Raw genomic sequence first — 15,806 nt, 5'->3', positions numbered from 1 at the left:
AGTGTGACCCATTTACTTTCAAATACAATATGCATATCTGTACATTCATGTGCTACGACAAAGCCAATTTCCCCAAAACTTTGCAACCAGTGGTTAACACATCCCTTCCCTCCCAGCTGCACACCTCCCCAACCTGGTGTGAGCATGCAAACCCGAACAATCAACATGAGAATAAACATCCAGCTTGTCTGGCTAGCTGGAGGCACTAAACTTAATATGAGTGGTAGCTGTATATCATGTTGAGTAACTATTTCTTTGGGGGCGAAAAATTCACTGTCAACCGTGGAGCAAAACGTGGAAAATAGGAACGATACCATCACAGATCTCCCCAAGTGGGAGCTCCCTTAAAGGTCATACTTGAGTTTATGACAGGATATGTTCAAGTCTCCAATCTGTGTTTTCCTGTGTGAGCCGTTCCATGTCAGTGATTATAGAACTGTTATAGTTACCAGTCAGGATACAGCTTAGGGACACCTTAAAAAGTATTGTGCTTAACCCTTAGTGGTACTCATGACAAAAGTCACGTAGTTTTACCTGCGTTCTAGCTGTGAAGGACAAGGGGAGCCAGTATTCCAACTATGCAACAGAACCAAGGAAAGTAACTAGGCTACCTCTCTCTGACCCACGTCCGGTGGCACATTATATGATTCAGGTCAGAGTATCATGGGTCAAGCTGTGGCGCCAACATCCGTGGTTGTATGAACTTAGACAGATTAAGCCAGCCTGTCTCTACGATCCAGCCATGCTGTCGCTGCCGCCGGGTCGTCAAAGAACTGTACTTTTCCGTCTTCCTCCACCCGCAGCCGGGCAGGGAATAACATCGCATACTTGAGATGGAGGGTCCTCAATCGGCGCTTCACCTCTTGATATTGTGCTCTCTTCCTTTGCACCTCGCTGGAAAAATCCGGAAATACTGCTATCTGGCTGTTCCCGATCTGTATGTTTCCTCTCTCCCGGGTGAGTTTAAGGATTTTGTCTCGGTCCCGAAAATTTAGAAATTTGGCGATGAATGTGCGGGGAGGCGCTCCAGGTGGTGGTGGCCGCGCAGGTATGCGGTGCGCCCTCTCCACCGCAAACATTACTGAAAAGGCTTCCCGGCCATACGTTTTGAGCAGGAGCGTTTCTAGATAGGTTGCCGGGTCCGCTCCTTCCTCTTTCTCCGGCAGTCCTATGAAGCGGAGGTTACAGCGTCTAAGGCGGTTCTCCATGTCATCCTGATGGGCATTAAGTTGTTGTATTTGTCTCTGCATCTCTTCTGTAGTATGTCTCATGGGGTGCAGGGCATCTTCCGCGTTGCTGATTCTGGTTTCTGCCTCCGTAACCCTGTCTTTCAGTTTTGAGAAGTCCTGTCTGATCAGGGATATATCGATTTTTACCTCGTCTATCTTCGCAGTCAGCGTACCTTGCAAGGCGGCTATAGCGTCCAGCACTTTGTCGGTGTCTGACGCCTGAGGAGCGGGACCCTTACACGTGTCTGCGCTGCCCTCCTGCTGCATGTCTTTCTCCAGGCGGCGAAATTGCGCGAGCTTGTCTGTCGTCCCAGTGTTCCGCTTTGGTGGTGACATAGTCCTCAGTGGTCCCGGGACAGAAGGGGAACCCTTGTGATGAATTACTTTGGTGTATCGTTCCTCAGGACCTCTATCAGGAGTTTGTGTGCTGGAAGTTTGCTCTGTCAGTATCTCACTCCCTCACCTTTCAGGCCTCCCCTCAGGTACTGTGTCCCCAGAGGAGATCTGGAGGCCCCTGCACGCAGAAAGTAGTCCTTTGGGGGGCTCGGCAAGTCAGGAGAATCTGCAGGGCTGTTGCTGGGTGCAGCAAGATGGCCGCCGTTCCGAGGACCAGGCCGGAGCCCCGGGCCGTCCCAGGAGCCGTCTCAGGGTGCAGAGGTTCAGCGCTGGGGGCCACAGGCAGTCCGGGGGCTGGGGCAAGCAAAGATCTGTCTCTGGGGAGCCTAGTATGTCCGGGGGATAAGCAGGAGATGCCGCCGGGTGTAGCAAGATGGCCGCCGCTCCGAGGACCAGGCCGGATCCTCGGGCCGTCCCAGGAGCTGTTTCAGGGTGCAGAGGGTCAGCGCTGGGGGCCACAGGTAGTCCGGGGGCCGAGGCAGGCAAAGATCCGTCTCTGGGGAGCCTTGTATAGCCAGGGGATGAGTAGGAGCCGCCGCCGGGTGGAGCAATATGGCCGCCGCTCCAAGCACTAGGCCGAAGCCGGGGACTTTCCTACAGGCCGGGTCCGGGGCGGGACGATCCGGTCTCCGCGGCCTCGAGCGATGCTCCAGACGGCCAGGCAGCGCTCAGGGCCACACAGATGATGGGACAAGCCTATTGAAGTGTCTTGTCCTGTCAGGATTGCTAGGATTGGAGCAGGATGTCGATTACAGGATTTGGGCAAAGGGAGCTCTCTTTCCAAACGTCCTACTCCATAGCTCCTCAGGCCACGCCCCGGTTCTCAACCCTTCTAGTGCCGTGACCCCTTGATAAAATTTCCCAAGTTGTGGGGACCCCTAACAGTAAAATTATTTTCATAGCGTGGGTTGTCAGCACCCAAAGCAAGACAAGTAATTTGTGCCCCTAACCCACAGACATTTAGCGCTCCCCGAGTCCCTTCCACTCTTACAGTATTAAAACCCCTTCTGGTACATAATATCTTTCTCTTGGTTTTCCTTTCTTTCCCTTTTATCTCTCTCTATGCTCATTTCTTGTCCCCCATCCCTCTCTAGCTGTCCTTGTTCTTATTCTCTCACTTTTTCTCTATCCCTTTTTCTTTGTTCCTTCCCCTCTTTTCCTCTCCCTTCCATGTATTCTCTATTTTTATTCCTTCTCTTACTCTTTGGTGGGGGGGGAAATGGGATGAGTGGCAGTGCTGGGGGGAGTTTTGATCAGCCAACTTAGGTGCTCTTGATCACTTAGGTGCTCCATTAAAAGTCCCAACTGTAGTTGGGACTTTTAATGGAAACTATAATCACAGGTAGTGTTACTGCGACTCTGGCTTCACCGTGTCTCCGACTTTGTGGTGTCTCGCAGCAGTGACAACGATGCCAAAATCAGGAGATAGGGTCTCCTCCAGCCCCACCCACTTCATTCCTCACCAGTCAGCTGACCTCTAGTCTCTGGCCCCCAGTCATGCTGTGAAATGAATGGGCAGCTGCGAAGAGGCTGAGTGGGCAGCTGTGGACTCCAGGAACAGCCCAGCTGGGCGGCCGCGAAAAGGCTGGGAGAGCAGTGCGGGTTTCAGGAACAGCCCAGGATTCGGTGACCACCGGCAAATCGTCATTTGACCCCCAGGTTGAGAACCACTGTTCTAGATGATGCTATTGCTAGTGCTGTACTCCCTCGCTCACTCAGATATAAAAACCCTGTGTAAGCAGGAAGAATAAAGGGGTATCACGTATCTGAACAGTCTGTGTGTGGTTCTTCATGATGCATGCATCAGATTACAAGGCCTAAATTAGGACGGGACAGATACTCAGACGATTAGTCTGATCCATTTCATAACCAACAGATCAGGTCTCTCAAAATGCAATGACATCTTTGGAGACCCTGGAAAGTGTGTCCTAGTCTGTGCAGTGCTGTACCCTACACTAATGCTCCACTAGCGTGTGGTAGTGTTTACCAGCGTTTTACCAATGCAAAGACCAGGATGGTCAGGACAGGAGGGACAATAATAGCGGGTGTCACGCCTACATCTGCGTTTCCAACAGACACGCCAGTTTCATTGGGGTGATAGTTGGGTAGGGGTACAAGGACACATGGAAAATGCCTCATGCAGCCGGCTTACTGCATTTGCGTTGGGAATTAGGTGCACAGCACCGTCTAGAAACAGAAGGGCTGTGATGATCTCTTCCTGGAATTTAAGGAAGGATCCAGTTCGTCCTGAAGCTTTGTATAGCACATAAGTGTTCAGCAGAGCCAATTGGAATAAGTATACAGACACTTTTTTTTTTATACCAGCGTCTAGCCTTACGGCAATTAACTACAGCGCCATAAACCGGTCATTGAGATCCACCCCTCCCAATTTGGACCGTCTTGTCTGCGTGGAGGACAGAACGAAAACATTCCGATTATCCCTCCACTTCACTGCAAGCAAATTATTACTTCTCAAGCAGGCTCCTATCCCCAAGTCCAAGATGGGAATCTACAAGCCGCTGGGGTAAGCCCCGGCGATTAGATGGCACAGTGCAACATGCGCCAATTCCACAATCAAACAAGTGACTAAAAAGCGGCACGCTCATGTAATAATTGTCCACGTGGTACCCCTTTCCGAATAAGGACGACACCAAGTCCCACACAATCTTACCAGCGCTTGTAGCGCTATGTAGTCTGGGCAGTTCTCCGGCTCTACATGACTATCTTTTCCCTCGTAAACCATACAACTATATGTATAGCCTGTGGCCCTGTCACAGAGCTTATACTTCTTGACCCCATATCTGGCACGCTTGCTGGGACTGTTTGAAAGACAAGCGGCCTGAAAACCTTATCAGGGACTCATTAATGCAGACAACTTGATGGGGAGTAAACAAGGTTGCAAACTGTTGGTTAAAGTGATTTACGAGGGGCCTAATTTTGTGACCTACCTGGGACTAATACTAACTGTCCTAACACTTATTAGTCACAAATGACACCAATGCAGTGATCAGTGAAAAATCTGACAACTGCAATTGGTGACACAGTGACAGGGAGTAGAGGGCGATCGGGGGGCGATTAGTGTGCCTATGTGTACTGGTGTTGTTGTTTAGACGTCCTCTCTGGAACCAAAAAGAATTCCAGAGAGGGAGATGACATAACTTCCCCTGCCTGTGTTTACACTTAGAGGCAGGGGAAGCATTTTCATTCGCCAGAAATCATTGGCTTGGAACTGAGGATTCATCGGTTCTGTAACGAATCTGACCGCCGCAGGCACGGGGGGATGATTTTCTGTGATTTTATCTGCATTTTTTAAAAATTAGTGACAGGGTCTCCATTTGATTCTACATTCCCCATGAGCAAATCATATGACGGTTACTGTACCTAGGCCAGCGCCACCATTTGGGGCATTACCTTGGTTACCTTTTGTTGCACCCAATCTCTTCGCTAAAAACTGACTAAACAGCAGCAGAACAGCATTTCCACCACATCAAAGCCTAGTCATCTTTTGCATTAACCACTTCTGGGCCAAGCCTATTTCTGACACTTGTTGTTTACAAGTTAAAATCTGAATTTGTTGCTAGAAAATTCTTAGAACCCCAAAACATTACATTTTTTTTAGCAAAGACTCTGGAGAATAAAATGGTGGTTGTTGCAATATTTGTGCAGTCTTTTAACCACTTGACAACTGGGCACTTAAACCCCCTTCCTAACCAGACCAATTTTCAGCTTTTGGTGCTCTCACATTTTGAATGACAATTACTCAGCCATGCAACACTGTATCTATATGAAATTTTTGTCCTTTTTTTCACACAAATGGGGCTTTCTTTTGGTGGTATTTAATCACCGCTGGGTTCTTTATTTTTTGCGCCGTAAAAGAAAAAAAGACCGAAAAATCTGTAAAAAAATGCATTTTTCTTCATTTCTGTTATAATATTTTGCAAATTAGTAATTTTTCTTCATATATTTTGGCCAAAATTTATACCGCTACATATCTTTGGTAAAATTAACCCAAAATCGGTGGATATTATTTGGTCTTTGTGAAAGTTATAGAGTCCAAAAGCTATGGTGCGAATATCTGAAAATTGATCACACCTGAAGTACTGACGGCCTATCTAATTTCTTGAGACCCTAACATTCCAGAAAAGTACAAATACCCCCCAAATGATACCTTTTTGGAAAGAAGACATTCCAAGGTATTTAGAAAGATGCATGGTGAGATTTTTGAAGTTGTCATTTTTTCCCACAATTCTTTGCAAAATCAAGGTTTTTTTTTTACTTTTTTTTTTCCCACAAAATTGTCATATTAGCAGGTTATTTCTCACACACCACATATGCATACCACAAATTACACCCCAAAACACATTCTGCTATTACTCCCGAGTACGGCGATACCACATGTGTGAGACTTTTACACAGCGTGGCCACATACAGAGGCCCAACATGCAGGGGAGCACCTTCAGGCGTTCTGTAGCTCCCAGGCCAATTCTGACATTTCTCTCCTACATGTAAAAATCATCATTTATTTGCTAGAAAATTACATAGAACCCCAAAACATTATATATGTTTTTTTAGCAAAGACCCTAGAGAATACAATGGCGGTCGTTGCAACTTTTTATCTCGCACGGTATTTGCGCAGCAATTTTTTTAACGCGTTTTTTTTGAGAAAAAAAACTGTTTTGTGCTTTACAAAAACCAAAACAGTAAAGTTAGCCTAATGTTTTTGCATAATGTGAAAGATGAAGTTATACTGAGTAAATAGATACCCAACATGTCACCTTTCAAAATTGCACGCGCTTGTGGAATGGCGCCAAACTTTGCTACTCAAAAATCCCCATAGGCGACGCTTTAATATTTTTTACTGGTTACATGTTTTGAGTTACAGAGGAGGTCTAGGGCCAAAATTATTACTCTCGCTCTACCGATCGCAGCGATACCTCACGTGTGGTTTGAACACGGTTTTCATATGTGGGCGGGACTTACGTATGCGTTCGCTTCTGCATGCGAGCACGCAGGGACAGGGGCGCTTTAAAATTTTTTTATTTTTTTTTATTGTTCATTTTACTTTATTTTAGTTTGATGCTTTTTTCCAAAAAAAAAAATTTTTGACCACTTTTATTCCTATTACAAGGAATATAAACATCCTTGTAATAGGAATATGGCATGACAGGTCCTCTTTACAGTGAGATATGGGGTCAATAAGACCCCACATCTCACCTCTAGGCTGGGAAGCCTGAAATAAAAAAAAAAAAAAAAAAAAAAAACACGATCCTGGCTTCGATCGTAGCGGTGAGTCGGTAGAAGCGCGGGAGGGGGGGACATCCCCTCTCGCCTCCCGTAAGAACGATCAAGCAGTGGAACAGCTGCTATGATCGTTCTCATGGTGTAGGGAATCGCCGGCTGAAAAAGCCGATATCTGAATGATGCCTGTAGCTGCAACCATCATTCAGATATCTCCGCACAAAGTCAAGGACGTTGTATGACGGCCGGTGGGCGGGAAGTGGTTAAAACGCATTTTTTTTTTAACACAAAGTTGTCCATTTATACAATATTTCTACCACATAACATGTACATACCAAAAATGACACCCCAAAATAGATTCCCCTGCTCCTCCTGAGTACGGCGATACCACATGTGTGAGACTTCCACAGCCTGGCCACATACAGAGGCCGAGTACAGCTGAGCATGGCTCGGTATGGAGGGGTATTGAGGAGTATGGCGGGGTATGGCGGGGTATTGCGGAGTATGGCGGGGTATTGCGGAGTATGGCGGGGTATTGCAGAGCATGGCAGAGTATGGCGGAGTATGGCGGAGTATTGCGGAGTATGGCGGGGTATTGCAGGGTATGGCAGAGTATGGCGGGGTATTGCGGAGTATGGCGGGGTATTGCGGAGTATGGCGGGGTATTGCGGAGTATGGCGGGGTATTGCGGAGTATGGCGGGGTATTGCGGAGTATGGCGGGGCATGGCGGAGTATGGCGGGGCATGGCAGAGTATGGCGGGGCATGGCAGAGTATGGCGGGGCATGGCAGAGTATGGCGGGGCATGGCAGAGTATGGCGGGGGCATGGCAGAGTATGGCGGGGGCATGGCAGAGTATGGCGGGGGCATGGCAGAGTATGGCGGGGGCATGGCAGAGTATGGCGGGGGCATGGCAGAGTATGGCGGGGGCATGGCAGAGTATGGCGGGGGCATGGCAGAGTATGGCGGGGGCATGGCAGGGTATGGCGGGGGCATTGCAGAGTATGGCGGGGGCATTGCAGAGTATGGCGGGGGCATTGCAGAGTATTGCGGGGGAATTGCAGAGTATGGCGGGGGCATTGCAGAGTATTGTGGGGGCATTGCAGAGTATTGCACAGCATTGCAGAGTATTGTGGGGGTATTGCAGAGTATTGTGGGGGTATTGCAGAGTACTGCACAGCATTGCAGAGTATTGTGGGGGTATTGCAGAGTATTGCACAGCATTGCAGAGTATTGTGGGGGTGTTGCAGAGTATTGCACAGCATTGCAGAGTATTGTGGGGGTATTGCAGAGTATTGCACAGCATTGCAGAGTATTGTGGGGGTGCTGCAGAGTATTGCACAGCATTGCAGAGTATTGTGGGGGTATTGCAGAGTATTGTGGGGGTGTTGCAGAGTATTGCTCAGCATTGCAGTGTAGTGGGGACGGCTGAGCATGGATGCCTGGATGTCTCTGTGCAGCGCTGTGGGCACTACACATACAGCCCACAGCGCTGCAGACATCCCTCCACCCCCCTCCCCGCTCACTGTGTACCGATCGGTACACAGGCGGGGAGGAGAGGAACCGGCGTCATCAGACGACGCCGGTCTGTTTACATGTGATCGCGCCGTCATTTGACGGCGCGATCACATGGTAAACGGCCGCGATCAGCGGCCATTTACCGGGATCCGTGATGCGCCGGGTCCGGAGGACCCGGCGGTCACGGATGTGTTCGGGTGCGCGCCCCAGGGGGCGCGCGAGAGGGGAATTCTGGGAGGACGTCATAGTACGTCCACCCAGAGTTATCCAACCGCCCTGCAGCCGTCATTCGGCTATGGGCCGGTTGGTAAGTGGTTAAACACAATTCTTGTTTGAAAAAAAAAAAAAAACTTTACAGGATTCAAAAAAAATAAAAATAAAAAAAACTCAATAGTAAAGGTAGCTCAATTTTTTTGTATATTGTGAAATATGATGTTACGCCGAGTATATAGATTCCCAACATGTTAGTTTAAAATTGCGCACTCATGGAATGGCGACAAACTGTATCTCCATAGGCGATGCTTTCAAAAACGTTAGCGGTTACCAGTTTAGAGTTAGAGGAGGTCTTTTCGTAGAATTATTGCTCTCGCTCTGACAATCGTGGAGATACCTCCCATGTGTGATTTGAACACCATTTACATTTGCGGTCGTGACTTATTCAAAAAAAAAAAAAAAAAATTTTATATATATATATATATATATATATATATATATATATATATATATATATATATATATATATATATATATATATATATATATATATATATTTATATATATATAATTATTATTCAGGATTTATATAGCGCCAACAGTTTACGCAGCGCTTTACAATATAAAAAGGGAGACAATACAGTTATAATACAATACAACACAATAGGATTAAGAGGGCCCTGCTCAGAAGAGCTTACAATCTAATAGGGTGGGGCAGGTGGTACAAAAGGTTGTAACTGTGAGGAATGAGCTGGTGGAAGTGGTAGGAGATTAGTTGGAGACGTGATAGGCTTTCCTGAAGAGATGAGTTTTCAGGGATCGGCTGAAGGTAGCAAGAGTAGGGGATAGCCGGATAGATGGAGGTAGCGAGTTCCAGAGGATGGGAGAGGCTCTGGAGAAATCCTGGAGACGAGCATGGGAGGAGGAGATGAGAGAGCTTGAAAGCAGGAGGTCTTGAGAAGAGCGGAGAGGTCGATTTGGGTGATATTTGGAGACAAGATTAGTGATGTAGCTTGGGGCAGAGTTGTGAATGGCTTTGTATGTTGTGGTTAGAATTTTGAATTTAATTCGCTGGGTGATTGGGAGCCAGTGTAGGGATTGAAGTAGAGGGTTGGCAGACACTGAGCGGTTGGTAAGGTGGATGTCTGGCAGCAGCATTCATGATAGACTGAAGAGGGGATAGCCTATGGAGCGGTAGGCCAATGAGAAGGGAGTTGCAATAGTCAAGGCGAGAGATAACATGGGAGTGAATGAGGAGCGTGGTGGTTTCATTTGTTAAAAAAGGGCGAATTTTAGAGATGTTACGGAGGTGAATTCTACAAACTTTTGACAGCGATTGGATTTGAGACTGAAATGACAAGTCAGAATCTAGGATTACACCTAGTACCCTGGCGTGAGGGGAGGGACTGATGGTTGCATTGTTGATTTTGATGGAAAAGTCATGGAGGGGGGCACGGGCGGGGGGGAATATTAATAGCTCAGTTTTAGAGAGATTTAGTTTAAGGAAGTGGTGCGACATCCATGCTGATATATCAGTTAGTAAGTTAGTAATGCGAGAGGAGACTGAAGGAGTGAGGTGAGGAGTAGACAGATAGATTTGGGTGTCATCAGCGTATAAGTGGTATTGGAAGCCATGGGCAGTTATTAGGTGACCAAGGGAGGAGGTGTAGATAGAGAAGAGAAGGGGTCCAAGAACCGAGCCTTGGGGGACCCCCACAGAAAGGGGCAATGGAGAGGAGGAGACAGAGTTGTAGGTGACACTGAAGGAGCGCTGTGATAAATAGCCAGAGAACCAGGATAGAGCAGAATCTCGGAGGCCAAGGGAATGTAGTTTATTGAGAAGGAGCGGGTGGTCAACAGTATCAAAGGCCGCAGAGAGGTCAAGTAGTAGGAGTATGGAGTACTGGCTGTTGGTTTTAGCAGTTAGTAAATCGTTAGTGAGTTTTAGTAAGGTAGTTTCCGTGGAGTGCTGCGAGCGAAAGCCAGACTGTAAGGGGTCAAGAAGGTTATTTTCATTGAGGTAGGAGCTAAGACGGTTGTAGACTAAGCGTTCTAGAAGTTTAGAGGTGAATGGGAGTAGTGAGATGGGTCTTAAGTTGTTCAGGTCGGTAGGGTCCAGTGAGGGCTTTTTAAGAATGGGAGTTATCTGTGCATGTTTTAGAGGGGAGGGGAAAATGCCACTAGAAAGGGAGAGATTGAAGATGTGGGTGAGGGAGCATAGGATAGAAGAAGAGGGTGACCGTAGTAGTTGTGAGGGAACAGGATCCAAGGGACAATTGGTTAGGTGGGCATCCGAGAAAATTTTTGTAACCTCTTCCGTAGTAGCCAATTCAAAAGAGGAGAGGGTTGAATGTGCTGCTGGGCAAGGTATGATGGGTGGGGAAGACGTACGCACAGTGGAGATGTCCTCACGAATTGCATCGATCTTTTCTTTGAAGTGATTGGCAATCTCTTGGGCAGTGAGTGAGTTAGTGGGTAGAGGGGGTGGTGGACGAAGCAGAGAGTTAAAGGTTGAGAAGAGCCGACGGGGACTGGATGACAAGGAATTAGTAAGAGAGACAAAGTAGGCTTGTTTGGCAGCATGGAGGCATGAATTGTATTTTAGAAGGGCAGATTTATATAGGGTGAAGTCTTGCAGGCATTTGGTTTTACGCCACAGTCGTTCAAGAGCACGGCAATGTCACTTGAGATTTCTAGTGTTGTCAGTTTGCCAGGGTTGTAACGGTCGGGGCCTAATTCTGCGTGTGGTTAGAGGAGCAAGTGCATCTAGTGATGATGAGAGTGAACTGTTGTAGACAGAAGTGGCCAGGTCAGGACAGGACAGGGGAGAGATTATGTCATATAGGTTGTCAGTAGCAGAATAGAGAAGAGAAGGGTTAAAGTGGCGAAGGTTTCTACAAGTAATTGTTTGCTGCTTGGAGGGATGGGTGGTTGGAGGCAAGGATACAGTGAAAGTAATGAGGTTGTGATCAGATAGAGGAAAGGGGGTGTTGGTGAGGTTGCCAGGGTTGCAGAGATGGGAGAATACAAGGTCAAGGGTATTACCATTGGAGTGAGTGGAAGTATGTGTCCATTGGGTTAGGTCAAAAGATGAGGTTAAGTTGAGAAGTTTAGCTGTAGTTGGGCTGTTGACATTGACAGGAATGTTAAAGTCACCAAGAATAATGGTGGGTATTTCAGAGGAGAGAAAGTAGGGTAGCCAGGCAGCAAAGTCATCAATGAAGCGCGATACCGGTCCTGGAGGCCTATAAATTGCTGCAATCCTCAGAGAAATGGGAGAAAACAGACGAATACAGTGCATCTCGAAAGAAGAGATGGATAGAGAGGGAGGGACAGTAAGGACTTGGAAGGTGCTTTGTGGGGACAGAAGGAAGCCAACTCCACCTCCTTTCTGTCTGTTGGGTCTGGAGGAGTGAGTCCAATGGAGACCACCATGGGAGAGGGCAGCAGGAGAAGCTGAGTCAAAATTTTGCAGCCAGGTTTCTGTTATGGCGAGTATGTTCAAGCCATGAGAGATGAAGAGGTCATGTACAGATGTTAGCTTGTTACAGATGGAGCGGGCGTTCCAAAGGGCACATGAGATTGGTGGGCTGCTTTGAGGAAGCAGGGGGATAGAAATTAAACTGAGTGGATTGCGGTGGTTGCCAGAGGGGGAGGGGTATTGGATATGTGGCTTGCATTTGGAAAATGGCGGACCAGGATTAGGAGAAATATCACCTGAGACTAGGAGAAGGAGGAGGGTGAGGAAGGCAAGGTGGAAGTGGGATGTGCATGAGCGCACGTGTCTAGTGGCCCTGGTGTTTATGTCAGCATGTGGGTGCAGCAACTGCAGGAGATGATGGGTGCCATAGTAGGGAGAGGGTAGGAGTGAGGGTGATATGTGCATGCTGCAGGGAAGAGAGGAGGGGTAGAGTAAAGATAATTTGAGGATAGAAGACACCAATGTGAGAAGGAAGAGAATAAGGAGCATGTTAGTGGATAGAGAGTGGGAAACTAACCTAATATAAAATAAATTTTAAAGTTGGTTTGCTTGTCGTCTTGCAGAGTGGAGCAGAGTTCCTGTTGTTCATGCAGCTTTAGTTATCCTGCTTTCGTTAAATTGCGTTGGTGAAACTGCGCATCACTCGTGACAGAGCCACATATATAATGTTTGTACTCCTGTCACAAGGAATGTAAACAAATCCCTCCTTTTAAGTGCAAAGTATTCAAAACTCCAAAATCAGCAATTTGGCATACTAGAGTTTTTTTTTTTTTTTTTTTTTTTTTAAATCTGCTCCATTGGCAGCTGCCGAGTAAACCGGAAGTGACGTTGCTTCCGGGTTATTACATCAGTAGGACGGGAGATCCGGACATCCCGCTCCTTGTGAGAACGGCTGAGCAGCTGCTGAGCCGCATCGAGTATCAGAAAGCTGATCGCTAGCTCTATTAAAAAAAAAAAAAAATTTTTTAAATGGTACCGGGGTGAAGCCTGCAGCTGCAAGCATCACCCCAATACAACTACTTCCTCAAAAAGACATACAGGTACGTTGTTTTGCATGAAGTGGTTAAAGAGAGTGTAGCTGCTGACTTAGGCCCCAATTCACACATGATCTCAGGCAGAATCTCTACAAAACCGCCCCACGATTTCAAGCGGCTGCAAAACGCCATACCCGTTTGCGATACCATTACTTCTAATGGCATCCCTATTGCGCCGCAATTCTTGCGCAAAATCCCAGGATGGGCACAGATGTGGCAATGTAGAGCACTGCAGGGGCACAGATGTGGCTTAATCCAGATGTGGATTTAAAAAAAATTCAAGCAGCCTCACGCTGCAGCTTCTTCCTCCTCATGATCGGAGTGAGGAGAGAAGAGAACCGGACATGATGCTGGTTTGTTTACAGTGCTCGCTCCATCACTGGGCAGAGCAATCACGTGGCAAAGGGCTGCTTGGATTGGCTCTTTACCCCAATCTGTGACGCTCCCAAGTGTGGACGATTCTGGGAGGACGTCACTGTACGCCCTTCCCAGAATTATCCAACCGCGCTGTAGCCGCAATTCAGCTATGGCCCGGCCGACAAGTGGTTAACGTATGCTTTTTTCGAATTGTGTCTCAAAGTCCATTTGCAGTTAGGCTTATGGCTGTACATGACAAATGTCACAGAGCAGCCCTGATCCTTCTCAGAAATCCGCCCTCCAGTGCAACTATTCACACAGAGTCCCATAGACGCTCTCTCATTGGCTGTGACTGACCGTAGCAGGAGCCAGTGGCTCCCACTGCTGTCCCAGCCAATGAGGAAGAGACCCAGGAGAGCCACTGCTCTTGTGCACACTGCTGGATCAAGGTGGGGCTCAGGTAAGTATTAGGGGACTGCTGCACCCAGGTGGTTTATTACCTTCATGCATAGAATGCATGAAAGTAAAAAATCTTGAGCCTTTACAACTTCTGCCATTAAAAAAAAAAAAAAAACATTGCAACAGAAAAAAGTTAACATTTGAATGAAGAAAAACACATCATACCGAGTTGCTTAAGTTCGGAACACAGGCAGACGGGTTACCAATTTCATTCTCCCAATCTTCATCAGACATGGTGAATGCAAAAAAAGGATGTTGTTTTTCCACTTAAGAGACGTGCTGGAAAGGAAAAAAAAAAAAAAAAAAAAACACATTTATTAAACTAAAACATCCATATTCTTGAGCTTACCAGCAGAAAATTTGTCCATCTGCATTGTTTGGCATGTATGGGGGAATCGAAGTAGTCTTTACATGTATGGCCTGCTATAGACCGCAAAAGCCAGTTATTCAAAGTACATAACGGTTTTTGTTTTTTTAAACTCTTTAGACCTGAAAATTACATAACACTCAAACATTTTCTAAAAGCAGACACTAGACAATACAACGGTGATGGTTCCATTTTTTTCTTTTTACGTCATATTAACTTAATGGTTTATTTAGTGCAAATTTTAGTAAAACAAATACACCAACATTACAGTGACATAAGTTTTTGCTGCCAGGCCATGCCCTCCATTTTTGAAGTCTGGTGAAAAGATTTTTGCAATGAGACACACCCCAAACCATACACTTTGTGTATGTAAAGGACCAGGAGAACAGGCCTCATTCACATGGCCGTAAAAAATGTACTAATGTTATTGTATTATTATGCATGTGTTTTCTAGAAGAAAAGATCTAGAGTAAAGATCAGTCCAATACCAATACTACAGTACATAATTTTCTTTTTTAAAATTTATTTTTCCCCCCTTCGCCACTCACAGCCCAGGGGAGTCAGAGGTAAAGCGCTGCTATTTTAAGCGGCGCTTATCGGCTGCTAGCGGGGCGATTTAGCTTCCGCTAGCGGCCAAAAAAGGGTTAAAAGCACCGCTTTGCCAGCGCTGCCCATTACTTTCAATGGGCAGGGGCGCTTTAGGAGCGGTGTATACTCAAAGAAGCTGCTTGCAGGACATTTTTTGACGTCCTGCCAGTGCAGGGCTTTCACATTGGAGTGACAGGAGAGGCGCTTTACAGGAACACACCTCAGTGCAAAAGGGGTCTTAAAGCGGAGGTCCGGCAAAAAAAAAAAAAAAAAATTAAAAAAAAAAAATTGTAAAAGCCAGCAGCTACACATAATGCAGCGGCTGGCTTTTAATAGGACACTTACCAGTCCTGGAGTCCAGCGATGTCGGCACAGCGGCTTATGCTTAGCCTTACGGTTTCACGCTGGGAACCCTACTGCGCATGCGCGAGGCCCCGTTCCTCTCTCCTACTGGCCTGGCGACAGGGGGAGGAGGGATCCCCGCAGTGACGTCATAGGCCGCCTGTCAAAGACCGGTATCCTGCCCCCCCCCCCCAAGTGAGTCATGTGAGCGCCGGGAGCCGCTCTGATATAGGTACAGATCGACATATTTATTTATTTATAGAACACAGACACAGGGACAGATCTGGTTATGTTACAGAGGGGATGAGTCTTTTATAGTAGTTATGAGAGCAGCAAGAGGAGAGGGCAATGACACGCAGACGGAGGGGAAGAGGAGGACAGAGCAGGGCTGCGGATGACGGAGACACGTAAACTGATCACGGTGTCAGGGCGCAGCAGCCATGATAAACCGTGGTCAATTTACAGGAGGGAGGGTATGGATCAGCCAGGATTTTTAGGTAATAGAAGGGACCAAATTACACAGCACAAGCACTGGGCTGTATAACATGCTTTAAGGCAGGGGTGTCCAACTGAATTTCATTGCTG

General features: G+C 47.0%; 1 protein-coding gene across 1 annotated transcript in view; it reads right to left on the bottom strand.

The window, feature by feature from the left end:
* DDX4 (DEAD-box helicase 4) overlaps positions 1-14,173 on the bottom strand; it is a 169,409-nt gene extending 155,236 nt beyond the window's left edge. The window contains exon 1 of the mRNA XM_073622831.1: positions 14,090-14,173. Coding sequence (XP_073478932.1) covers positions 14,090-14,158 — 69 coding nt within the window. The 5' untranslated portion in view covers positions 14,159-14,173. The remainder of the gene's footprint in view (positions 1-14,089) is intronic.
* Between the last annotated feature and the right edge of the window lie 1,633 nt (positions 14,174-15,806).

The sequence above is a fragment of the Aquarana catesbeiana genome, linkage group LG01, assembly GCF_042186555.1.
Source record: "Aquarana catesbeiana isolate 2022-GZ linkage group LG01, ASM4218655v1, whole genome shotgun sequence".
NCBI lineage: Eukaryota > Metazoa > Chordata > Amphibia > Anura > Ranidae > Aquarana > Aquarana catesbeiana.
This window is presented reverse-complemented; position numbering and strand designations above follow the sequence as displayed.